The 22,932-nt window shown below is 44.3% G+C and overlaps 2 protein-coding genes across 5 annotated transcripts in view; one reads left to right on the top strand and one right to left on the bottom strand.

Moving 5' to 3' along the window:
- Nucleotides 1-3,184, bottom strand: part of LOC126299013 (uncharacterized) — a 51,307-nt gene extending 48,123 nt beyond the window's left edge. Inside the window, exon 1 of the mRNA XM_049990649.1 lies at nt 2,953-3,184. Coding sequence (XP_049846606.1) covers nt 2,953-3,019 — 67 coding nt within the window. The 5' untranslated portion in view covers nt 3,020-3,184. The remainder of the gene's footprint in view (nt 1-2,952) is intronic.
- A 20-nt stretch (nt 3,185-3,204) lies between these two features.
- LOC126299012 (integral membrane protein GPR155) overlaps nt 3,205-22,932 on the top strand; it is a 157,391-nt gene continuing 137,663 nt past the window's right edge. Inside the window, exon 1 of one of the 4 annotated variants that reach the window (XM_049990648.1) lies at nt 3,205-3,265. Coding sequence is in view for 1 of the 4 variants with exons in the window: in XM_049990645.1 (XP_049846602.1) it covers nt 3,563-3,564 (2 nt within the window). In the remaining 3 variants the exon portion in view is untranslated. Of the gene's footprint in view, nt 3,565-3,721; nt 3,809-22,667; nt 22,734-22,932 lie in introns of those variants that run through there. The other 3 variants (XM_049990645.1, XM_049990647.1, XM_049990646.1) reach the window with 3 other exon arrangements.

Raw genomic sequence — 22,932 nt, 5'->3', positions numbered from 1 at the left:
TACATATTCTTTACTGTCATTTCTTGTTAACAATATCAGCTTATAACCATGAATAAGCAGCTTTCACTCAGTTAATACTCAACAGAACTCTTGTTAAGAAAGGTGTGCAGTATACTGCTGCATCCATTTTCAATAAGCTGCCACAAGAATTCAAAAATCTTAGCAGTAAAGCACATACTTTCAAACTGAAACTGAAGAGTTTTCTCGTGGGTCACTCCTGGCGAGAAGTTCCTTGAAAAATTAATCTGATTCTTCGTTATATTGTAGATTGTGTTTACTTAAACTTATGGATTGACTTTTTATGGGTTCATAAACATTTTATCTGTTATTACTTTTATGTTGTAATTTCATGTACTGACATGTTCCATGACCTTTGAGATTTGCTTCTCAATTTGGTCCCACAGAAATCGACATGTAAATAAATAAAACAGATTTTCCATGCACTCCATAAAGTCTGTTTTGGATGGACAGTTACACAGATATTATAATCACTTGTCTTTACAGGATATCTGTTCTTTAACTAATTACACACCACTCCGTTTATCTTCTGAAACCCGTAGTAACCAGTTAAGCTTGTATAGGCTGCTGGATTGTAGAAGTTTAAGCTTGTATAGCCTGCTAGATTGTAGAAGTTACAGTCCTCTTCCTTAAGCCAGTGTTTATTCAGATATGATATTTTCACACTGTATTTTTTTCCCTCTATGAATATCTTTAACTCGGGGAGTTTGTTTCTTATGGAATGAATTATCACTTACTTTCATATTAATTTTAATTTACATATTTTCTGGTATATGCATAAGGTGTATTTTATCCTTATTTGTTTTTAAGCATGTTCCATTAAACAAAGAACAATGGGCTCTGTAACTTCAGCATAAGAACATGAAAGTGAATAATGTGACACAAAAATGGTGTTTTGAAAGCAGAAGAGACTTGTAAATGGCAGAGATGCAAATAAACACAGTGCATAATTAAGCTGAATACTGAACACACTGGGATATTTTGTACAGCTTATATGTATTTGAAAAATGTCATTTCAGCCATCAAGAACTGCTGAAACTTTGAAGACCAGTTTGATCTGTATGTGTCTAATGTTATTTCCAACAGCCCACAAGACATTATTATTTCTGTGGCAGCAAATAACATAAAATGCCATTCTGTGTCAACAGTAAAACTTTGTCTATTCTCATAATCAGGCCCAAAATTTTCACTTACAGTGACTCAATAGAGTATGTATTGCCATGTAGGCTGTTGTAAATATGTTTCAGATTCCTGAAGATGATATGAAGACCAGAACTGGTTGTTAATGAATATGGTTTTTCCCCAGCAGCTCTTGGCAGCTGAAATGTCACTTATTCAAACACTGGGATACCACTGACACACTTATTCATAACAACCTGACGTAAGAAATTGTCTAATGGTTGCAATAAAGCACAGCAAATATAAGTACTTGGAAGTTATGTTTACTTTTGGCAGTTTGTTCATGTGATGCAAAAATGTTACCGTTATTAACATTACACGACAATCCCTGTAAAAAGACACAGACCTCATTTAATGCTTTAACTAAGATCAAATTACGAATTTTTCAGTAGCTTTATACTGACGCATAGCTTACATGTAAGTCTGGCCCATAATCAAGATGTCTGGGATTAAATTCAGTTTTCATTTGGGGGGGAGGGGGGGGGGGGGAGGGAGATTATATATATTCACGTTGGTGTGGAGCATGTCAAAGTATAATATAAAACATAAGCATATAACACTTGCTACCCTGATCATTTGTCAGGAGATACTAGAAAACAAGTTAATACAATGCAATAAACTGCGACAGCTAATATTACAGAATTAACACACTGTCAGAATGAAACACTTATCCACTTTTGATAAATTTACCATACGCGGAATACCTAATCTTGACTGTTGTGACCAAGTGTTGACAAAACTGAAATCTAACAGATATTTTTACTTAAGCTGATTTAACAGTCTCTGTTAAGATATACATCTATGGCGTAGAAGGAGTTGCCTATAAAAAAAAAAAAAAAAAAGTCTTTCAAACTCTGTTTAAACTGTGCTTTATCTGAAACCAAGTTTTTAATGGTTTATTAAAAATGTGTGTTCCAGAATATTGGAGCCCTTTTAGGACCAATGTAGGCCTAAGTGATTTTAGGCTTTTACGTAGAATTATCTTATACCTAGTATTGATACCTTAGTGTACTGAGCTATTGGTTGGAAATATATATGTATTACTTGCAACAAATTTCATTAAGGAATAAATATACTGAGAAGCAGTGGTTAGAATACAAAGTTCCTTGAACAGGTTTCTACAAGATGTTCTTGAATTTGGGAGGGGCGGTAATTTCACCATACTCTACCCAAAAACTCTGCAGACATATTACGCATATTACTGATCAAATAAAGACTTCAAGATGATACCAAAGTCGCTTCTTTACAAATAACTTATTGCCAAGTGATTAAATATTATTTTTTGTTTTATTTTTAAGATTCGTTGAGGTTACGGATTCGCCGTCATTTTACAATGATGACGAAAGAATAATAACTGAGTGATAACAGCAATAGAAAACTATATAATACGAACTAGGCCTACAAGTACTCAACAGTCATAACTGAAGTCATCAAATTTTCACTGATAACTACTGGTCACAATGGAGACAATATCTCTCTGGCTCCCTTCGAAATTATAGTGTGCAACATTGGAATGCCGCGATGTTTTAATACCACTACTGTAAAGCTGCTTACTTCACTACAAATTACTCTCCAAGTTACCAAATCTGTAATAAGAAATTACTTACAGCTGCGATGGCCAAAGTAATTTCATATTATGAAACAAGTGTAGTCATTCCTAAGGCAATAACGATTACTGTATAATTACACATCCTGCCATGCAAAAATTCGTTACTTGCTAAACTTTGCCCCTGAAAAACTTCAATAATAACATACCAAAAAATATAACAGCAGAGTCTGTAGTAGCAAATAACATAGCTGCGTAAAACACAACCGCAAACATTTTGCCTCCACTTCTACAATGCTCTTCTGACTCGACAACTACCAACTACGCATAATCGCACATACAACATACACCGGTTATCCACCGGCCTATCCTTTGTATCTGTAACTACTAACTATAAACATCATACATCTCCAGTGGCGCCAACGTACACGGTTAGATCAAGGTACAGCTCTAGGGTCGTCAAGATAATCTTTGGTTCGAGCTGTCACATGCAAATGTTTTGATTGACGCTGCAGTATAGAGGTATGGGGGGTCGGTGAAGTTATTAAAACTGTCGGAAGGCAAATTGAATTGTTTGCTATTAAAAAATATATTGGTGAATTTTATTCCTCGTGACATCACAGTTGTTAGTGGTGCGTTTAAGATATTTTAATGTCGATCAAGTGTTTTGGGGCACCAACAAAGCGTCAGAGTTCTTGATATCTGCCTCATGTCAGGAAAACCTCTATTATTCGGAAGACTAAGTGACTTCGAGGTCTTATTTCTTAAGGAAGGTAGCGGGCTAGGCATAGGTTTTTGAGAAACATCTGGGCAAGTGTCATGTGAGTTGAAACTTTGTTGTTCTTTCTATGCCCCCCTCCCGCCCTCCTTCCCCTCCCCTCCCCAACCCCTTGGAACAGACCGTGTTTACACATCTGACTAACTCAGATTCCCATTCCATTAGTAAAGATGTACTATTTCTTCAAACAAAAGTAATAGCTTTTTTATACTAGTTATGTGCTGTGTTGCATGTATGCTCATTATTTTCACTACACCAAGCAAGTGTAACTATAGTTTTTTTTAAAGGTAGATACATATGAAGTTTACATTCTGACACCTTAATGGTGCTATCGTAATTTATAATTGTGTTGTTTGTGTGTTTGATGGACCATGCCCACGCTATCTGCCTGTTATACAGTTACATTTGTTTGTTTGTTTTTCCTGTGGTCATTTTTCACTGTGGTATTGTACTCATAGGAAATATTAATATTAATTACTGCTTACAACTTCTGTCACAAATACATTACATTCTCAGTTTATTTAAAACTTCATGCAGCATTAATCTATTCCACATACATGCACACTAGGTGTTGTGTATTTTAAAATGTATTGAAGTTTACATTACAGACATCTTGCATTTGCCAGTGATGCCATTATATGAGGTCTGGGTGAGATGGGCATGTGACAGTTTGTGTGTTGATGAAGCCAAGAAATGTGTCACAAAAACAAGCACATTTTAAAACTGATTGTTGTTGTGACAGGGTTATCTGTTGTATAGCGTATGTATTAATTGTTTTTTGATGATGCTTTACCAATAATTGTCAGGCTATTTTCCTGCATAGCCTAGACCTTGAGCTATGCTACAGGTGAATATCTCATTTCTAAAATTTTGCATTCATGATCATTGGCTTCACCAACTCATAACAAAACTTTCACCTTCCAATATAACCTAGGTTGTGAGCTATGCTACAGATAAGTCTGCTCCCACAATCCATATTCCGAACACTAATATAGACACAAAAGAAATACAGTCATTGTTCTGTTCTCTTTCTGTTTGTGCAAATATGACGTCACACCCCATCATCATCATGGGATGAAAGTGATATGTAATATTGGTAGGTTCAGTTGACCCATATTTACATTCCCAATAAAAATTCCTGCTCACTGTGGAAAAAACATTCCTGCCCAAAACACCTGTATCCTTGTGGGGTTCCAATACTCTAATGGTTATAATATATGTGATTGTATGACCTCATGGTTGCTTCACTGATTGAGTGTGTCATTGGTGAAAGCTCTTGGCATATATTGTACTATTCAATGGTTCCATTTACACCACCTCCATTTGACAATGTTCAATCATACAAACTTTAATATATATTCCTTGCTGCACCAAGTTGGCTTACAAAAACTTACTAGCAACAGGTAAAACATAAGCTTTAAATTTTGTTTCTTTTTTTCAATCTTATATGGAGTGTGGCAATGTGGTGTTAATTGTGATTCTGGTTTAGCATGTATTTCTCTGTAGCCTTTTCAGCCCTCCTACGTATAATGCTGTACAGTTGTATATATTGTAACCATGATATCTAGCATTTGTTTGCAACTCTCATAGGTTAGCCATGATCATTATTTACAGTTGTAGTGAAGTGATGCTGACAATGCCATGTACCCCTTCTAACACCAGACAGTGGACTGTGTTGATAAATTACTTTGGACACTGGATATCTTTTTACTGTGTGGCCTACAGTAATTTGGAACATATGGAATTAGATCTAGGACATTTAACTAGTTTCTATATCATATAAGCCCTGTGAATCCGCTGATAGTGGTTCTGGGAATTAGCTACACTTTGCTCACAACTAACAGGCTGACTCTTAATTGCAGTGTACGATTCCACCCATGTGCTTTGACCCATGACATCATCAGTATGCTGGAAACAGCTACTTCCAGCATATACAAAATGATGACATTGACATCACTACATAAACATGCCAACAAACAAGAACACAAATAAAAATGACACTATAATGCATCACTACAAAAATAAAATAAAACTAACGGGACAACTATCAAAAATTGGGGTTTAAGGTGTGGACAAGGTAAATATACAAGAATAAAATAACACTGCCCCATCCCAAAACAAATAATATAAAAAAAATAATTTATAGAATTCTGCTACACCAAAAAAACTATAGGAATTGGACACTGTCTTTGACCTATATAACTCAACCACAGCTACAGATACCAAAAACCGGCATCTACAACCCCAAAAGGTAGAATGAAAGATTTCCCTTGACCTATATAACTCAACCACAGCTATCGATAACAAAAAACCAACATCTACAACTATGAAAAGTGGAACCAAAACCCCAACAACTCAAAAACCCAAATACCCTATATTCACTACACCAATTAAACCACAACTGACCTACCATAAATATATACAACAACAAAATTTCACCAAAACAGAGAGAGAGAGAGAGAGAGAGAGAGAGAGAGAGAGAGAGACCACACACACACACACACACACACACACACACACACACACACACACACACACACACACACACCACATATATATATGTCTCTGGCCCAAGCCGCTGGAACTGTCTCGCCAACCTTATGCTGTTGCCACGGGCGTGACACCTAACATATTCAGAAATATGTCCGCACATTTGCAGAAACTGTTTAACAGACATCATATTATCACGCACCTCAGTACGTAATGATACACTCATGAACTTTACCATCATGTATGTACCTAACAAAAAGGCGATTAAAAAAATAAGACTTCTTTTTGCACAAAAAACATCAAACTAATCAGACTTAACAAAAATGCCAAACACGTAAAGAAAGAAAAAAAACCTTACTAGCTCACTGAAAACACTTCCTCAACTTATGTTACCATACCAACTACCTAAACTCAAAACCGCATTAGCGCAATGACAACTAAAACTCATATGAACCCAGTACCACATGTTAAACTCAGCACGCTCACATCCATTACCAAAGGGCACCGAACAATACAACAACATGACATCTACAAACATGACCAACTCAAAAACTCCATGGCGTAATGTCATCACATGCCACAATACCATTATGTCATGGGTCAAAGCAGACAGGTGGAATCTGATGCTTCCATTGACCCAAAACAGTATCTCATGTTTTTTACACGTGAGTTTGTGCACACAAACTCTCAGCTTTCATACAAAGATGCTATGTTTAACTAAGAAGGAGACACCAGATTTATTGGACTGGAGGTAGATTGTAAGTTTTTGTGAAAGTGAATAATCGTAACATCTTGCACAAGCTTATCTTAGCATTTAAAATATTGCTCAAAGGTAGCACCAGTGATAATGGAAACTTATTTATTTGTCTGCCTTCATTTCATGCACAGAGAAAATTTTAGGGCAAAAAGTGAACCAGCCATGCAATACATGGTACTAATTTATGAAACTCATGTAGGCCTCTATTCACCGAGGAGAATACTGGTTCTCGAGCATTGCAGTATATATACTTGGGGTTGAGAACATGAAGATGTTTAACAGCTGCACCCATTCAGGGAACACAAGGCAATGGAACAATCTGAGTCTTGTGAACACATCCTTAATTAGGATTATAAAGTTGTCCTGTAATTGACATTATCACTAAGACTTCAACAAAAATTGAGGTTTTAATGGCTAACAACAGTTTTTAAAATTCAAGTAGAAATTGTTTCGTTTGTATTGGGAATATATTCACTGTAGGATACCTTAGGTCATTTTAATTGTGTTATGGTGCTGTAATACACTGAAATGGAATACTAAGTAGTGCTGTTTGCACAGAAACTTCTTTTAGCAGCAATTGACTTTTCTTTGAAACTATATCAGATGGTTGTGAAAATGAACAAAAGTTTAATATTTCCTTTTTTAACTCTCTGACATCCTATCATAACGTGATTGGTGGCATATATTTTTACTCTTATCGTCATTTGACATTCTACCACAAAAATATAAAATAAATAACAAGAGGAACTAGAATGTTCTACCAGGCCTACTTACTGCTCTCATTCCTTGGCACTGCTAGCGTATTTGTAATATACTGCTGTACTGCACTGTTTTGAAATCAACAAGTATGTACGTAATTCATAAGTCACCATACAGCCCATGGTAGAAGGTGTCTTGTAGCACTACTAATCATTCTCTTTCCAGTTCCACTTTCAAACTGAGCGAGGGAAAAGTGCCTGCCTATATACTTTCTTACGAGCCCTGATTTCTCTTCCCTTTCAAAATTAATTTACAGATTGTGAATTCCTTGACATCCGCATGAGGTATAACTATACTACCCAACAGTGGTATATGAAAATCTGTGCCAGACCGGTGGACTACAACAAAAGGATGTAGACAGTGTGACATATAGAAGATTGGGTCACTCTGGGCAGTGTGCACAGATAGTGGAAGTAGTTAAGGTGGCTGCTCGCAAACAATGGAAATGTGGGTTTGAGTCCTGCTCTGACAAAAATTTTCATATGTCGTTATTGGATAGTATACCTAATACAGCTGATGTAAAGGAATTTACAGTCAGTGAATTAATTCCGAAATATTTCGTACAGCTGTGGATCATCAACAATGTCTGTTCTTTCAGACATGCACCTAAATTCTATTGTCTTGTCTTCATGCTTCTTATACGAGATGTACACTCCTGGAAATTGAAATAAGAACACCGTGAATTCATTGTCCCAGGAAGGGGAAACTTTATTGACACATTCCTGGGGTCAGATACATCACATGATCACACTGACAGAGCCACAGGCAACAGAGCATGCACAATGTTGGCACTAGTATAGTGTATATCCACCTTTCGCAGCAATGCAGGCTGCTATTCTCCCATGGAGACAATCGTAGAGATGCCAGATGTAGTCCTGTGGAACGGCTTGCCATGCCATTTCCACCTGGCGCCTCAGTTGGACCAGCGTTCGTGCTGGACGTGCAGACCGCGTGAGACGACGCTTCATCCAGTCCCAAACATGCTCAATGGGGGACAGATCCGGTGATCTTGCTGGCCAGGGTAGTTGACTTACACCTTCTAGAGCACGTTGGGTGGCACGGGATACATGCGGACGTGCATTGTCCTGTTGGAACAGCAAGTTCCCTTGCCGGTCTAGGAATGGTAGAACGATGGGTTCGATGACGGTTTGGATGTACCGTGCACTATTCAGTGTCCCCTCAACAATCACCAGAGGTGTACGGTCAGTGTAGGAGATCGCTCCCCACACCATGATGCCAGGTGTTGGCCCTGTGTGCCTTGGTCGTATGCAGTCCTGATTGTGGCGCTCACCTGCACGGCGCCAAACACGCATACGACCATCATTGGCACGAAGGCAGAAGCGACTCTCATCGCTGAAGACGACACGTCTCCATTCATCCCTCCATTCACGCCTGTCGCGACACCACTGGAGGCGGGCTGCACGATGTTGGGGCGTGAGCGGAAGACGGCCTAACGGTGTGCGGGACCGTAGCCCAGCTTCATGGAGACGGTTGCGAATGGTCCTCGCCGATACCCCAGGAGCAACAGTGTCCCTAATTTGCTGGGAAGTGGCGGTGCGGTCCCCTATGGCACTGCGTAGGATCCTACGGTCTTGGCGTGCATCCGTGCGTCGCTGCGCTCCGGTCCCAGGTCGACGGGCACGTGCACCTTCCGACGACCACTGGCGACATCATCGATGTACTGTGGAGACCTCACGCCCCACGTGTTGAGCAATTTGGCGGTACGTCCACCCGGCCTCCCACATGCCCACTATACGTCCTCGCTCAAAGTCCGTCAACTGCACATACGGTTCACGTCCACGCTGTCGCGGCATGCTACCAGTGTTAAAGACTGCGATGGAGCTCCGTATGCCATGGCAAACTGGCTGACACTTACGGCGGCGGTGCACAAATGCTGCGCAGCTAGCGCCATTCGACGGCCAACACCGCGGTTCCTGGTGTGTCCGCTGTGCCGTGCGTGTGATCATTGCTTGTACAGCCCTCTCGCAGTGTCCGGAGCAAGTATGGTGGGTCTGACACACCAGTGTCAATGTGTTCTTTTTTCCATTTCCAGGAGTGTATGTTAGTGGTAATAGAATTTTATTGTTCTGCAGTCTGTTGCCAATGCCCATTCTCTAAACTTTTTCAGTAGTGTTTCACAAAAAGAACATCATCTTACCTCCAGGCCTATTCGTAAATGATAGACAGTTTTCACTCATGAAAATGGTAATATTTTTCAGAAAAATTAATCAGAGCGTATTGTGAAGTCATAGAAACTCCATTCCTTCCATTCAGACTGAACTACTGAAATGTGAGAAGACACTAGGACCTCCACAAGATCCAACAAATGCCTCTGTATAACTCCTTACCCCTCCTGACACATACTACTCTGACTTTAATCTACTATCTAAATTATGCAAAGGCAACCATCCTATTGTAGCAGGTGATAAAGCTACCAAATACATCTCAGCTATGATAGCTCACTAGCTCCAACATATTATGCATAGCTTTCCAACAAACATAAAAGGATAGTATGAAAAACACACACACACACACACACACACACACACACACACACACACATTGGAGTATGTGGTGATGGGGGGGGGGGGGGGGTAAGAAGGCATGTGGATCAGGGAGGTGGAGGGATAGCAGGATGGGGGTAGGGGTAGGTGTAGTGTTGCTTGTGAGAGCATGCAGGGACATGGTGGGGGCAGGAAGGGCTGCGAGGTGGAGTCGGGTACCTAGGGGGGAGGAGGAGAGGAGTGGAAAAGGATAGAAGTAGAGAAAGGGAAAAAGATTGGTGGGTGCGTCAGTGGAACAGAAGGTCATGTAGTGTTGTAGTCGGAGCAGGGAAGGGGATAGTAGGTGAACAACAGAGACTAGTTAAGGTTGAGGCTGGAGGTTATGGGAATGTATGATATATTGCAGGTAGAGTTCCCACTTGCACAGTTCTAAATTGCTCGTATCTCTCTGTGCCTGCTTTCTGATAGCTTTGGGTCAGTTGACAGAGGTGCTCACTGAAGAAACACTTCCTTCCATGAAGGTTGCTCCAGTACGAAAGTGGGTGTAATTTTCCATTCATATACGCTTAAGAGTTTGAGTTATAGGTGGCTACTAAGTGGGGCAGCATCTTGCCCCAGTTATTGAGCTGGCTATCCACATAACTTGGATGGAATGTATCGATTCATAATGTATAAATCCTTAGGGGTCTACAAAAGTATTTCAACTCAGACATGAAGTTAATGCCCTTTTCCATCATAACGATATCTGTAGTTGTTTGATGATGATGCTGTTGTGTATGGTGAAGTATTGAAGTTGAGTGACTGTAGGTGGATACAAGATAATTTAGACAAAATTTCTAGTTGGTGTAATGAATGGCAGCTAGCTCTAAATGTAGAAAAATATAAGTTATTGTGTATGAGTAGGAAAAACAAACCCGTAGTGCTCGGATACAGCATTAGTAGTGTCCTAGTTGACACAGTTATGTTGTTTAAATAGCTGGGCATTACGTTGCAAAGCTATATGAAGTGGAACGAGTATGTGAGAATTGTGTAGGAAAGGCATATGGCAGACTTCAGTTTATTGGGAAAATTCTAGGAAAGTGTGGTTCATCTGTAAAAGAAACCACATATAGGACACTAATGGGACCAATTCCTCTGTACTGCTCAAGTGTTTGGGATCCTCACCTGGTCAGATTACAAGAAGACATAAAAACAATTAGGAGGCGGGTTGCTATATTTTTGTTGCTGATAGATTTGATCAACATACAAGTATTATGGAGATGCTTTGTGAGGGAAGATGATGATCTTTTTGTGGACCACTATTGAGAAAATATGGAGATTCAGAATTTGGAGTTTACTTCAGAACGATTTTACTGCCTTCAATGTACATTTCGCATTAGGACTACGAAGATAATGGAAATTAGGGCTCATAATGAGGCATATAGGCAGCCGTTTTTCCCGTCACTCTATTTGCAAATGCAAATGGAACAGAAAAGGAATTGATTAGTAGTAGTACAAGGTACATGCACCATATGGTGGCTTGCGGAGTTTGTATGTAGATGTAGATGTTGGTTAGAATGATGTCTTCATGTTTGGAGGAAAGTACACCTCCCTCCAGTGATTGGTCCTGCAATGTGCTCACACCCTTGCAGCTGTAGAGGTGTAGCGCTGTGCCAGGTCTAAGATGCACCCTCCCCCCCCCCCAACCTCCCACTCCCCCACCCACCCACCCACTCTCATCCTAGTCGGTGATGTCACCTGGAAAAAGGAAGATATAACCATTCCCCCTTCCTCGATCCAAATCTGTTGTCTACAGATGATACCTATAACCATATTCTCCACAAAATAAAAAAAAAAGCTCTACCTGTATCAGCTGACTTCCTTTGTAACATAACAACCTCCAAATTATCATGACACCATAGATACAAATAGAAACATGAACATCTTAATATACTACTGCTTATTTTGTGATCTTCATGCATATTTAATTGTGTTTGCAGTTTGTGCAAGTGTGCCAGGTTTCCCCCTTTTCTTCTAACTCCCTCCCCGCTTTGACAAAGTGCGACCGTTACTGGTGGCAACTAACCTGGTGCAACCCAAAAAGAATGAATACCACCAACATGCATGAGAGTTGTACGCATGTGTAACTCCAGTTTGACCTTCACTGGTGTGGTCATCTCAGTAATGGACCTCGGTAACAAGTGACAATTTTTTGTTGTTGTACTCTTTGGGGTGTATGGTCCTGTCGGAATCAGCCACTGCCCAACATGATATTCTGGTAATTTAGCATTGTGTTGTTCCAAAAGAGTCTTAATATTAGTTCTTCCCACACTTCTTTCAATGTTCTCTGGAAATTTTGCACTGGTTCATCATTATTCCTAACTTTGACTTGATTACTCAAGTTTCAAAGTGGCTGTGACCATAAACACCTTGTATGGTGATATGCCTGTGTGTTAATGGTTTTTGAATTTTGTGTTTGTTTTTTATTTTGCACTTCTAATTCCATAGGACCAAATTGGGGGGCAAATCTCCATGGTCGTGGAACATGTCAGTACATTAAATTACAACAGATGAGTATTGATAGATGAAATACAGTGTTTATGCATCCTAAAAAGATGACAAACTATAAGTTTGTATAACCACGATCAACAATGCAACATAGGAATTAGCTTAATTTTTCTAGGAACTCCCCAACAGAATAGGAGGGTTGACTCACGAGGAAACTTTCTGTTTAGATTTGAAAGCATTAACTTACACCACTTATTGCCTGAACTGCCCATTTCTGAGCCAAAAACACCCTCTGAGAACGGTAATAGTTACCCCAAAATATAATAGCGTACATCATAAGCGAATGAAACTAAGCAAAGTAGACTACTTTTTATTTCAAACTATCACTTACTTCAGATACCATTCTAATAGTGAAAATGGCATCATTCAGTCTTTGAACAAGATTCTGAATATAGACTTTCCACAACAGTTTACTATCTGTCTGAACACCTAGAAAATTGAGTTGTTCAGTCTCACTAATCTTATGGCCATTCTGTCTAATTAGCATGTCAAGTTTTGTTGAATTGTATATTAGAAACTGCAAAAAACTGAGTCTTACTGTGATTTAGCATTAGTTTATTTGCTATAAGCCATAAACTTATGTCCACTGCACTATTTGAAACAGTGCCAAAGTTGCACACAACGTCCTTTACTACCGAGCTAGTGTCATCAGCAAACAGACATATTTGGAATCACCTGTAATACTAGAAGGCATATCATTTATATAAATAAGGAACAGGAGTGGCCTCAGCATTGATCGCTGGACAAGATCTCTCACCCCCCCCCCCCCCCCCCCAACTCCCACCGTGTTTCCAAACAATGATGGAATTTGTATGGATGATGATGCGCCATGTCACCAGGCCACCCCCTGCGGGTCCAGGGGTTAGAATTAGCCCGAGGTATTCCTGCCTGTCGTAAGAGGCAACTAAAAGGAGTCTCTCACTTTTTGATCCTATAAGTTCAGGTCCCATTCCATGGTTTGACCTGTCACTTTCAAAATTCTACAGAAGTGCGGTCCACGTGGGGAAGGATACAACTTACGTGGTGCACGAGTTATCCATAGTGCCCTTATATTCGATCTCCTGAATCTCTTGTCACGGCTTTGCATCTCCACCTGCGATTCAACTATTTGAGTGAGGACACTTTCCTGAGTATGTCATCTTCTTCTGTTGTCTCCTGTCCCCTTTTCCCCCATGACAATGTGGATTTCTCTGTGCCCAATATCCAGCACAGTAGCCAGTCCGTTGTGGTGGAGCCATCATGTACCCATTTGGTGGTAGCTCCCTGACAACACAGGGATCACACTGCTGATGCCGGAGCTGTAAACTCCCCACATATGCCAAGAAGTAGATGCCTGTCTTCCTGAGGCATCAAGACTCCTGGCAACTGCCATCATGCCAGTTGGCCTTTGCTGTGGCTGGGTGGCGCCTGTGGGGAGAGCCCCTGATCGGAGTGGGTGGTATCAGGGCAGATGACCCACAATGAAGCAGACTAAGTCATCTCTTGCTGGTGACCGTATGGCGCCTACAGTCTCTAAGAAGGGCAAGATCGAATACAATGCCGGCAGGTATGACCCTAAATTGTTTCCCTCCACCGCTTCACCATGGGAGGAATGTAGGGTTACCAAACAGAGAGAGCCATATTCGCCTTGGTTTTTAGTCTATAGAACTCCTTTCTGCCTACGAAGCCTCAATTTTTCATTGAACACCTTGAGGATAAGTTTGGAGAAGTGACGCCCCCCTGTGGGTTCGGGGGTAAGAATAGGCCCGCGGTATTCCTGCCTGTCGTAAGAGGCGACTAAAAGGAGTCTCGACCTTTTCGGCCTTATATGATGGTCCCTTCACGGGTTTGACCTCCATCTTTCTAAATTGTTCCGAAGAACGAGCCAATTGGGGAAGGGCGCCTTACATGGTGCACTGTATCTGTCGTGCATTGAGTTCCTTTAGCCGGCTTTCTCGTCGTTGCAATGGTGTCCCGCTCGTTTTCCATATCTTGGGTGAGGATATGTCCCTGGGTACGATTACCATGCTGCACTGTGCAATGTTGCTTTTTGTTGCGACGACGACCTTATACATTTTTGCACCTAAGATCCAACACGGAAGCCAGTCCGTTGTGGTGGGGCCGCCATGTACCCTGTTGGTTGTAGCCCCCTGACAACACAGGGATCGCTCTACTGATGCCTGCGCCATTTACTCCCCATGTATGCCAAGGAGTAGATGCCCATCTCCCTGGGGCATCAGGACTCCCGGCAATGGCCATCCTGCCAGGTGGCTCTTGCTGTGGCACCCATGGGTAGGGCCCTTGGTCGGAGTAGATGGCATCGGGGCGGATGTCCCGCAATGAAGAGTGGTACATCATCTCTTACTGGTGGTCAGCCGCCAGCAATCTCTAAGCGTTCAAGGGCTCATTTTAAAGCTAATGTTTATGACCCCAAATCGTTCCCATCCCTGGTCACACCATGGGAGGAATGAAAGAAATGAATGATAGTGACATGTATTCGCCCAGGTATCTCGTCTGTACCAGAGCTGATGGGGAATCCTTTGTATCCATGAAGCCTCAGTTCTTTGTAGAGCATTTGGAGGACAAGTTTGGGGAAGTGGAGGGCTTGTCTAAAATGCGCTCTGGGTCAATTTTGATAAAAACAGCATCCTCCGCCCAGTCACGCAGGTTGCTTGCTTGTGACAAGTTGGGGGATGTTAACGTTACCATCACACCACATAAGAGTTTAAATATGGTCCAGGGTGTTATTTTCCATAGGGACCTACTTCTGCAGTCTGATGACGAGCTGCGCGCGAACTTAGAGCGTAGAGGTGTTCATTTCGGCGCGTTCATCGGGGTCCGAGGGACAATCAGTTTGCTACCGGTGCCTTCATCTTGGCCTTCGGGGGTGATACATTACTGGAGAAGATCAAGGTGATGGTCTACCGTTGTGACGTCAAGCCCTATATCCCTCCCCTGATTGCGGTGCTTTAAGTGCTGGAAGTTCGGCCATATGTCTTCCCGCTATACTTCCAGCCTCACATGTCGAGATTGCGGACGAACGTCTCATCCCCATCTGTGTCAACTGTGGAGAGCCTCATTCACCTTGCTCGCCAGACTGCAGGATCTTACAGAAAGAACGCAAAATCATGGAATATAAGACCCTGGACCGACTGACTTACACTGAGGCTAAGCGGAAATTTGAACGGCTACATCCCATGCGCATAATGTCATCTTATGCCTCCACTGTCACTCCTGCTCCAGCTCATTTAGCTGCACCACAGACAGCCAGCTCTCAGTGTCAGAGGACCTCACCTGCCCCCTTGACGATGGGGGCCCCTTCTCTTGCTGTTGCTCCCACACCATCTACCTTGGGAGCAGCACCCACTAAACCACTGGGGACACCAGTCCCCACTTCTAAGCCAGAGAAGCGTAAGTCTTCTTCGGCTTCTCTCGCTCGGAAGGGATCCCTTGAGTCACTGCCTTCCCAGGTTCCTACCAGCGGCACAGCAGACACCAACCAGTGGCTGAAGAAGCCACAAGTCGCTGGTCGTTGAGCTTCGCGATCATCTTCGGTTCCGGAGTCTGACACCAATCAGGCCTCTCAATGATGGCAACAGAAGGAACAGCGAGGGAAAACGACATTGAAGCCCCGTAAAACTAAGGCACCTGCGATGACTCCTACTCCACCGCTACCTACAAGCTATGCGTCTGAGGATGAGGTGGATATTCTTGCGTCCGCTGAGGACCTCGATTCTGCCAGTCCCTCGGACGCAATGGATAGCAATTGCACGGGTGCTCCATCGGAGGCAGCAGGTGACCCAGCGGCGTAATCTGCCTTCCCAGTCCCGTCAAGCCTTTCTCAGCCATGGACAACACCATCCTCCAGTGGAACTGCAGCGGTTTCTTCCACCATCTAGCTGAGCTCCGCCAACTAATCAGCCTTCACCCTTTCCTCTGCATTGCTCTGCAGGAAACTTGGTTTCCGGCAATGCGAACTCCCGCCCACCGTGGCTATCAGGGTTATTATAAGAACCGGGCAGTTTATGAAAGGGTTTCTGGTGGCGTCTGCATGTATGTTTTGAACTCTCTTCACAGCGAGTCTGTCCCTCTCCAAACACTTTTAGAGGCTGTCGCTGTTCGGGTGTGGACGCCACAAGCTGTTACCGTCTGCAGTCTTTACCTTCCACCGGATGGTGATGTTGCGCAGCATGTCCTGGCTGCTCTGATAGCCCAATTGCTGCCACCTTTCTTGTTACTGGGCAACTTTAACACCCATAACCATCTTTGGGGTGGGTCAGTGGCAACAGGTCGAGGCGCCATCGTTGAGCATTTATTGGCGCAGCTCGATCTCTCGATATTAAATGATGCTGCCTTCACACACTTCAGTGTGGTGCATGGCACATACTCCGCCATTGACCTTTCGATCTGTAGCCCTAGCCTCTTACCGTCTGTCCAATGGAGAGTGCATGACGACATGTGTGGTAGTGACCACTTTCCGATCTTTGTCACTGCCACAACGTCAGTCTTCTGGGTGCCCTAGCAGATGGGCTCTGAATAAAGCTGACTGGGACTTGTTCTCCTCCATTGCCACCATTGAGCCTCTTTCTAATGACAACATTGATGTGATCGCTGAAGCGATTAAAGCTTGCCGGCGGCCGCTCCAGCGTCACAAGCGACATCCCTCAATAGAACACCATATCGCCTTCAAACGGCTGCGTGCGCGAGCCCGCCGCATTATCTGCCAACGCAAACAGGAGTGCTGGGAGTGGTATGTGTCCACCATTGGCCTCCATGTCACTCCATCACAGGTCTGGGCCAAGATTCGACGCCTCTATGGCTATTGGACCCCTGTCAGCATCCCGGCGCTCTCACTGAATTGAGTAGTTTGTACTGACTCCGACGTCATTGCAAACCACTTGGCAGAGCACTTTGCTCTGAATTCCGCTTCTGCCAACTACCCCTTGGGCTTCCGCTCCATTAAAGAACGGATAGAACGTCGGAGTCTTTCTTTCCGCACCCACCATCCTGAATTGTACAATGTTCCATTCAGTGAATGGGAATTTCGCAGTGCCCTCGCCGCTTGTCCTGATACCACTCCTGGGCCAGATAGCATCCACTCTCAGATGCTGAAACACCTTCCAGTGGACTGCCAGTGACACCTCCTCGACCTTTACAACCGTATTTGGGTCGAGGGTGAGTTTTCGTCGCAATGGCGGCAAAGTCTTGTTGTCCCCATTCTGAAACCAGGGAAGAACCCTTTGGAGGTGTACAGCTACCGTCCCATTAGCCTCACCAACATTCTTTGCAAGTTGCTTGAATGGATGGTGAGCCGGCACTTGAATTGGGTACTGGAGTTTCGGGGCCTTCTGGCTCCATCTCAGGGTGGGTTCCGTAAAGGCCGCTCCGCTGCCGACAATCTGGTGAGCCTGGAGTCGGCCATCCGTACTGCCTTTGCCTGCCGTCAGCATCTGGTCGCTGTCTTTTTTGACATGCGGGAGGCGTATGATACGACATGGCGTCATCACATCCTTTCTACACTTCATGGATGGGGTCTTCAGGGCCCTCTGCTGATCTATATCCGCAATTTTCTGTCGTATCGTACCTTCCACGTGCATGTCGCGCTCTCATATAGTTCCTCCCAAGTCCAGGAGAATGGTGTGCCACAGGGTTCTGTTCTAAGTGTCTCCCTGTTTTTAATAGCCATTAACGCGCTTGCTATGGCCATGGGAAAATCTGTCTCCGCTTCCCTGTATGTTGACGACTTCTGACTTTACTACAGCTCTATTGGCATTGCAGCTGATGAACGTCAGCTACAGGGCGCAATCCGCAAGGTGCAGTCTTGGGCTGTAGCGCATGGTTTTCAGTTTTCGGCATCCAAGACCTGCGTTATGCATTTCTGCCGACGATGCACTGTTTACCCGGAGTCGCGGCTTTATCTTGACTAGGAGCTTCTTACAGTGGTAGTCACATAGGTTTTTGGGGGTGGTTTTTGATGCCTGGTTGTCTTGGCTGCCTCATATTCGGCAGCTTAAACAGGAGTGTGGGCGGCATCTAAATGCTATGCCTTGCCTGAGCCACACCAGGTGGGGCGCTGACCGATCTACTCTCCTACGGCTCTACCAGCCGTTAATCCAGTCCCGTCTGGACTATGGGAGTCTGGCTTATGGCTCAGCATCCCCATCTAAATGCTATGCCTTGCCTGAGCCACACCAGGTGGGGCGCTGACCGATCTACTCTCCTACGGCTCTACCAGCCGTTAATCCAGTCCCGTCTGGACTATGGGAGTCTGGCTTATGGCTCAGCATCTCCATCTGCGTTGCGGGTGCTGGACCCAATACTACACAGCGGGATACGACTTGCTACTGGTGCCTTCCGGACCAGCCCTGTGGACAGCATACCAGTGGAAGCAGGTGTCCCTCCCCTGCGGTTAAGGCGCCAAAATTTACTGGCCGCTTATGCTGCCCACGTTTTTAGCTTGCCCGGGCATCCAAACTATCGTCTCCTGTTCCCGCAATCGTTCGTCCATCTGCCAGCACGTCGGCCCCGGTCAGGTTGTACAATCGCGGTTCGAGTCGAAGAGCTTCTTTCCGGGCTTAGGGTTCTCACTATTCCACCTCCTTTCGGGGCCACATTGCGTACACCCCCATGGTGTGTTCCTCGCCCTTGCCTTCGGCTCGACTTGGCACAGGGCTCGAAGGACTCAGTCCCTCCAGAGGCCTTCCACCGCGGCTTTTATTCCATCCTGGCCACATATCAGGCCTCTGACGTTGTCTACACTGACGGTTTGATGGTTGCTGGTCGTGTTGGTTATGCGCTAACTCTAGGGGACCATTCCGAACAACGCTCCTTGCCAGATGGCTGCAGGGTTTACACTGCTGAGCTGGTCGCCATCTTTCGAGCCCTAGAGTATATCCGCTCCTGCTCAACCGAGTCCTTTTTGTTATCTGTAGCGATTCCCTGAGCGGTTTACGAGCTCTCGACCAGTGTTTCCCTTGTTCTTGTCTGGTGATGGCTATCCTGGAGTACCTGCATACTCGTGCGCGTTGTGGCCGCTCTGTGGTCTTCGTGTGGATCCCAGGCCATGTTGGGATACCCGGCAATGAGAATGTTGACCGCCTTGCGAAAGAGGCCACCAGTACACCATCTCTGGACATTGGCCTCCCGGAGACAGATTTGCGAGCGTTCCTACGCATCAAAATTCTGGACCTTTGGGATACTGAATGTCACGCCATGCCTTCACTAAACAAATTTCAGACCATCAAGGAGGCTACCGGTGTGTGGTGCTCCTCCTTGCGGGCCTCTAGCAAGGAATCTGTTGTCCTCTGCCGGCTGCGCATTGGGCACACATGGCTGACGCACGGCCACCTATTGCGACGTGAGGACCCACCTTTATGTCGCTGCGGCTCCGTTTTGACAGTGGTTCACATTTTATTGGACTGTCCACTTTTAGCTGTGCTCAGGCAGTCGTTCGCACTGCCTGACATGCTCCCTGCGCTTTTAACACATGACTCTGCTATGGCTGACTTAGTTTTACGTTTTATTCGGTCAGGTTTTTTTTATCATTTAATCTGAGTGTTTCTGTTTTATTTTATTGTTTTGTGTTGATTCTGGCTTTTGGCCTAAGATTTTAAACTGTGTTTTTAATGTGTTCTCGGTGGTTGGCTTTTCCTTTTTTATCCTTATGGTCGGCCAACCACCGCCACACTCTGTGTGGTTTTACTTTGTTTTGTCTGTTCTTTTTGAGTATTTCTGGTCCTGTGTCGTCTGCCGTCTTTCCTGTTGTTTGTTTTTCTTCTCTTTGGGTGGTTTTAGTTTTTTTTTTTTTTTTTTTTTTTTTTTGAAAAAGGGATGATGACCGTAGTAGTCTGGTCTCTCTAATCCCACAAACCAATCAACCAACCTCCCCCTATGTGGTGCTTTAAGTGCTGGAAGTTCAGGCACATGTCTTCCTATGACACTTCCAGTGCCACATGTTGAGACTGTGGATGTCCACTGCACCCAGATACTCCATGTGCGCCACCTCCCACTTGCATCAAGTGTGGAGAACACGACCTCTCCTGCTCACCAGACTGCCCAGTACTCCAAAAGGAGCGGAAAATCATGGGGTACAAGACCCTGGACCGGTTGACTCACACAGAGGCTAAACGTAAATTCGAAAGCTTACACCCCATTAGGCTGATGTCAGCATATGCTGGAGCTATGGCACCATTGCTATCCCAAGTTCCAGTGGTTCCTCACTCTGTGCCACGAACAGTGTGCCCTCTGGGCCACCAGAATGCTTTTGCCCCTTTGGTGGCAGAGGGCAAATCTTCCTCCGTTGCTCCCAAATGACCTCCTTTGGGAGCAAGCACCCCCTCTCCCCCCCCCCCCCCAAAAGGAGGGGACATCAGTCCTCTCCCCCTTGCCAGAGAAGCAACAGCCTCCTCAGGCTCCTCTCATGAGGAAGAGGTCCCTTGGGGCCATGTCTTCCAAGGTCTCCACTAACGCCACGGTGGACACTCGCTAGTGGCTCAAGGAGCCAAAAGCTGCTGGACCAAGAGCTTCACGGTCTTCCTCTGTGCCTGAAACTGCTTCAAACAAGTCCCCCCAACAAGCTCCTAAAGAGAAGTGAGAGAGCAAGCAAACTAAGTAGTAGTCTGCTAAGAAACAGTACCCTCTCGTGGCCCCAACACCACCACTCCCTACCAATTCCGCATCTGAGGATGCGGTGGAGATCATAGCGTTCCCTATGGACCTGGATCTCACTGATGCCTCATCCACCATTTCAAATGGCTACAAATACTGAATCGGTGGCAGTAGGTGACCCTGAGGCATAACCTGCCTCCTTGCATGCTTTATGACTTCCCAGCCTTACGATAATGTTGATGGTCCAGTGGAATTGCGATGTTTTTTTTCCACCAACTGTCTGAGCTACGGCAACTCTTAAGTTTTACACCTGATTTGTGCATTGCCCTCCAGGAAACCTGGTTCCTGGCAATGCAGACCCCTGCCCTTCGCAGCTATTGGGGATATTACAAGAACCGTAGTGACTATAATAGAGTGTCAGGTGGAGTTTGTGTCTATGTCCTGAATTCCATATGCAGTGACACAGTGCTCCTTCAAACCCCTCTTGAAGCTGTGGCTATCGGGATAAGGATGTCCCAGAAAATAACTGTCTGCAACGTATATCTTCCTCCAGATGGTGGAGTACCCCTGAACACATTGGCTGCACTGATTCATCAACTCTCTAAACCTTTCCTACTTTTGGGAGATTTTAACACTCATTAACTCCTTGTGGAGTGGCACCATGGTTACTGGCCGAGGCAGAGATGTCGAAAATTTACTGTCACAACTTGACCTCTGCTTCTTAAATACGTGTGTCTCCACACATTTCAGTTTGGCACATAGCACATATTTGGCCATTGATCTCTCGGTTTGCAGCCCTGGCCTTCTCTCACCTATCTATTGGAGAGCACATGACGGCGTGTGTGGTAGTGACCACTTCCCCATCTTCCTGTCACTGCCCCTGCGTCAGGCTCATAGACGCCTGCCCAGATGGGCTTTAAACAAGGCAGACTGGGTAACCTTCGCCTCTGCTGTCTCCGTTGAATCTCCCGCACATGGTAACATTGATGTGGTGGTTGAGCAGGTGCCTACAACGATAGTTTCTATAGCAGAAAATGTGATCCCTTGTTCTTTAGGGAGCCCCCCAGCGAAAGACAGTCCATTGGTGGTCGCCAGAAGTCGCTGAGGCAATTAAGGAGTGTCGGCAAGCTCTACAGGGGCATAAGCAGCACCCTTCCCTGGAGCACCTCATAGCCTTTAAATGGCTCCAATGGCTCCGTGCCCGTGTTTGCCAGCTTACCAAAAGGCGGAAACAGGAGTGTTGGGAGAGATACATCTCAACCATTGAGTGCCATACGTCACCTTCCCAAGTCTGGGCAAAGATAAAGCTTTCATCCAGTATGGCCTTTGTCTCACACACACACACACACACACACACACACACACACACACACACACACACACACAGAAATGCAACCTCACTCCCATGACTGCAGTCTCAGGAAATTGAGCATTTGTGTGTGTGTGTATGTGTGTGTGTGTGTGTGTGTGTGTGGTGTCTATTTTTGACAAAGGCCTTACTGGCCGAAAGCTTTATTTGTGACAGTCATTTTGGTGTGCCTATCTGCGACTCAGCATCTCCACTATATGGTGAGTGGCATTTTTCCTTTTCATACTGTTGTTACATTTCATCCTGCATTTTCCATTAAAAGAATTATTAAAGAGTCCTGTTTTGGTCTTTCCACATTATGTGAAAGAATTCATTTTATCATGTGACAGTAGAAATCATGCAATAGGTAGTGTTTTAAGTCAAGAAGTACAGGTCAGCAAACATCCAATCACTTAAGCA

This window comes from Schistocerca gregaria, chromosome X, assembly GCF_023897955.1.
Source record: "Schistocerca gregaria isolate iqSchGreg1 chromosome X, iqSchGreg1.2, whole genome shotgun sequence".
Classification (NCBI taxonomy): Eukaryota; Metazoa; Arthropoda; class Insecta; order Orthoptera; family Acrididae; genus Schistocerca; species Schistocerca gregaria.
Note: the sequence above shows the minus strand (reverse complement) of the source record. Positions and strands in the feature narration are given on the sequence as shown.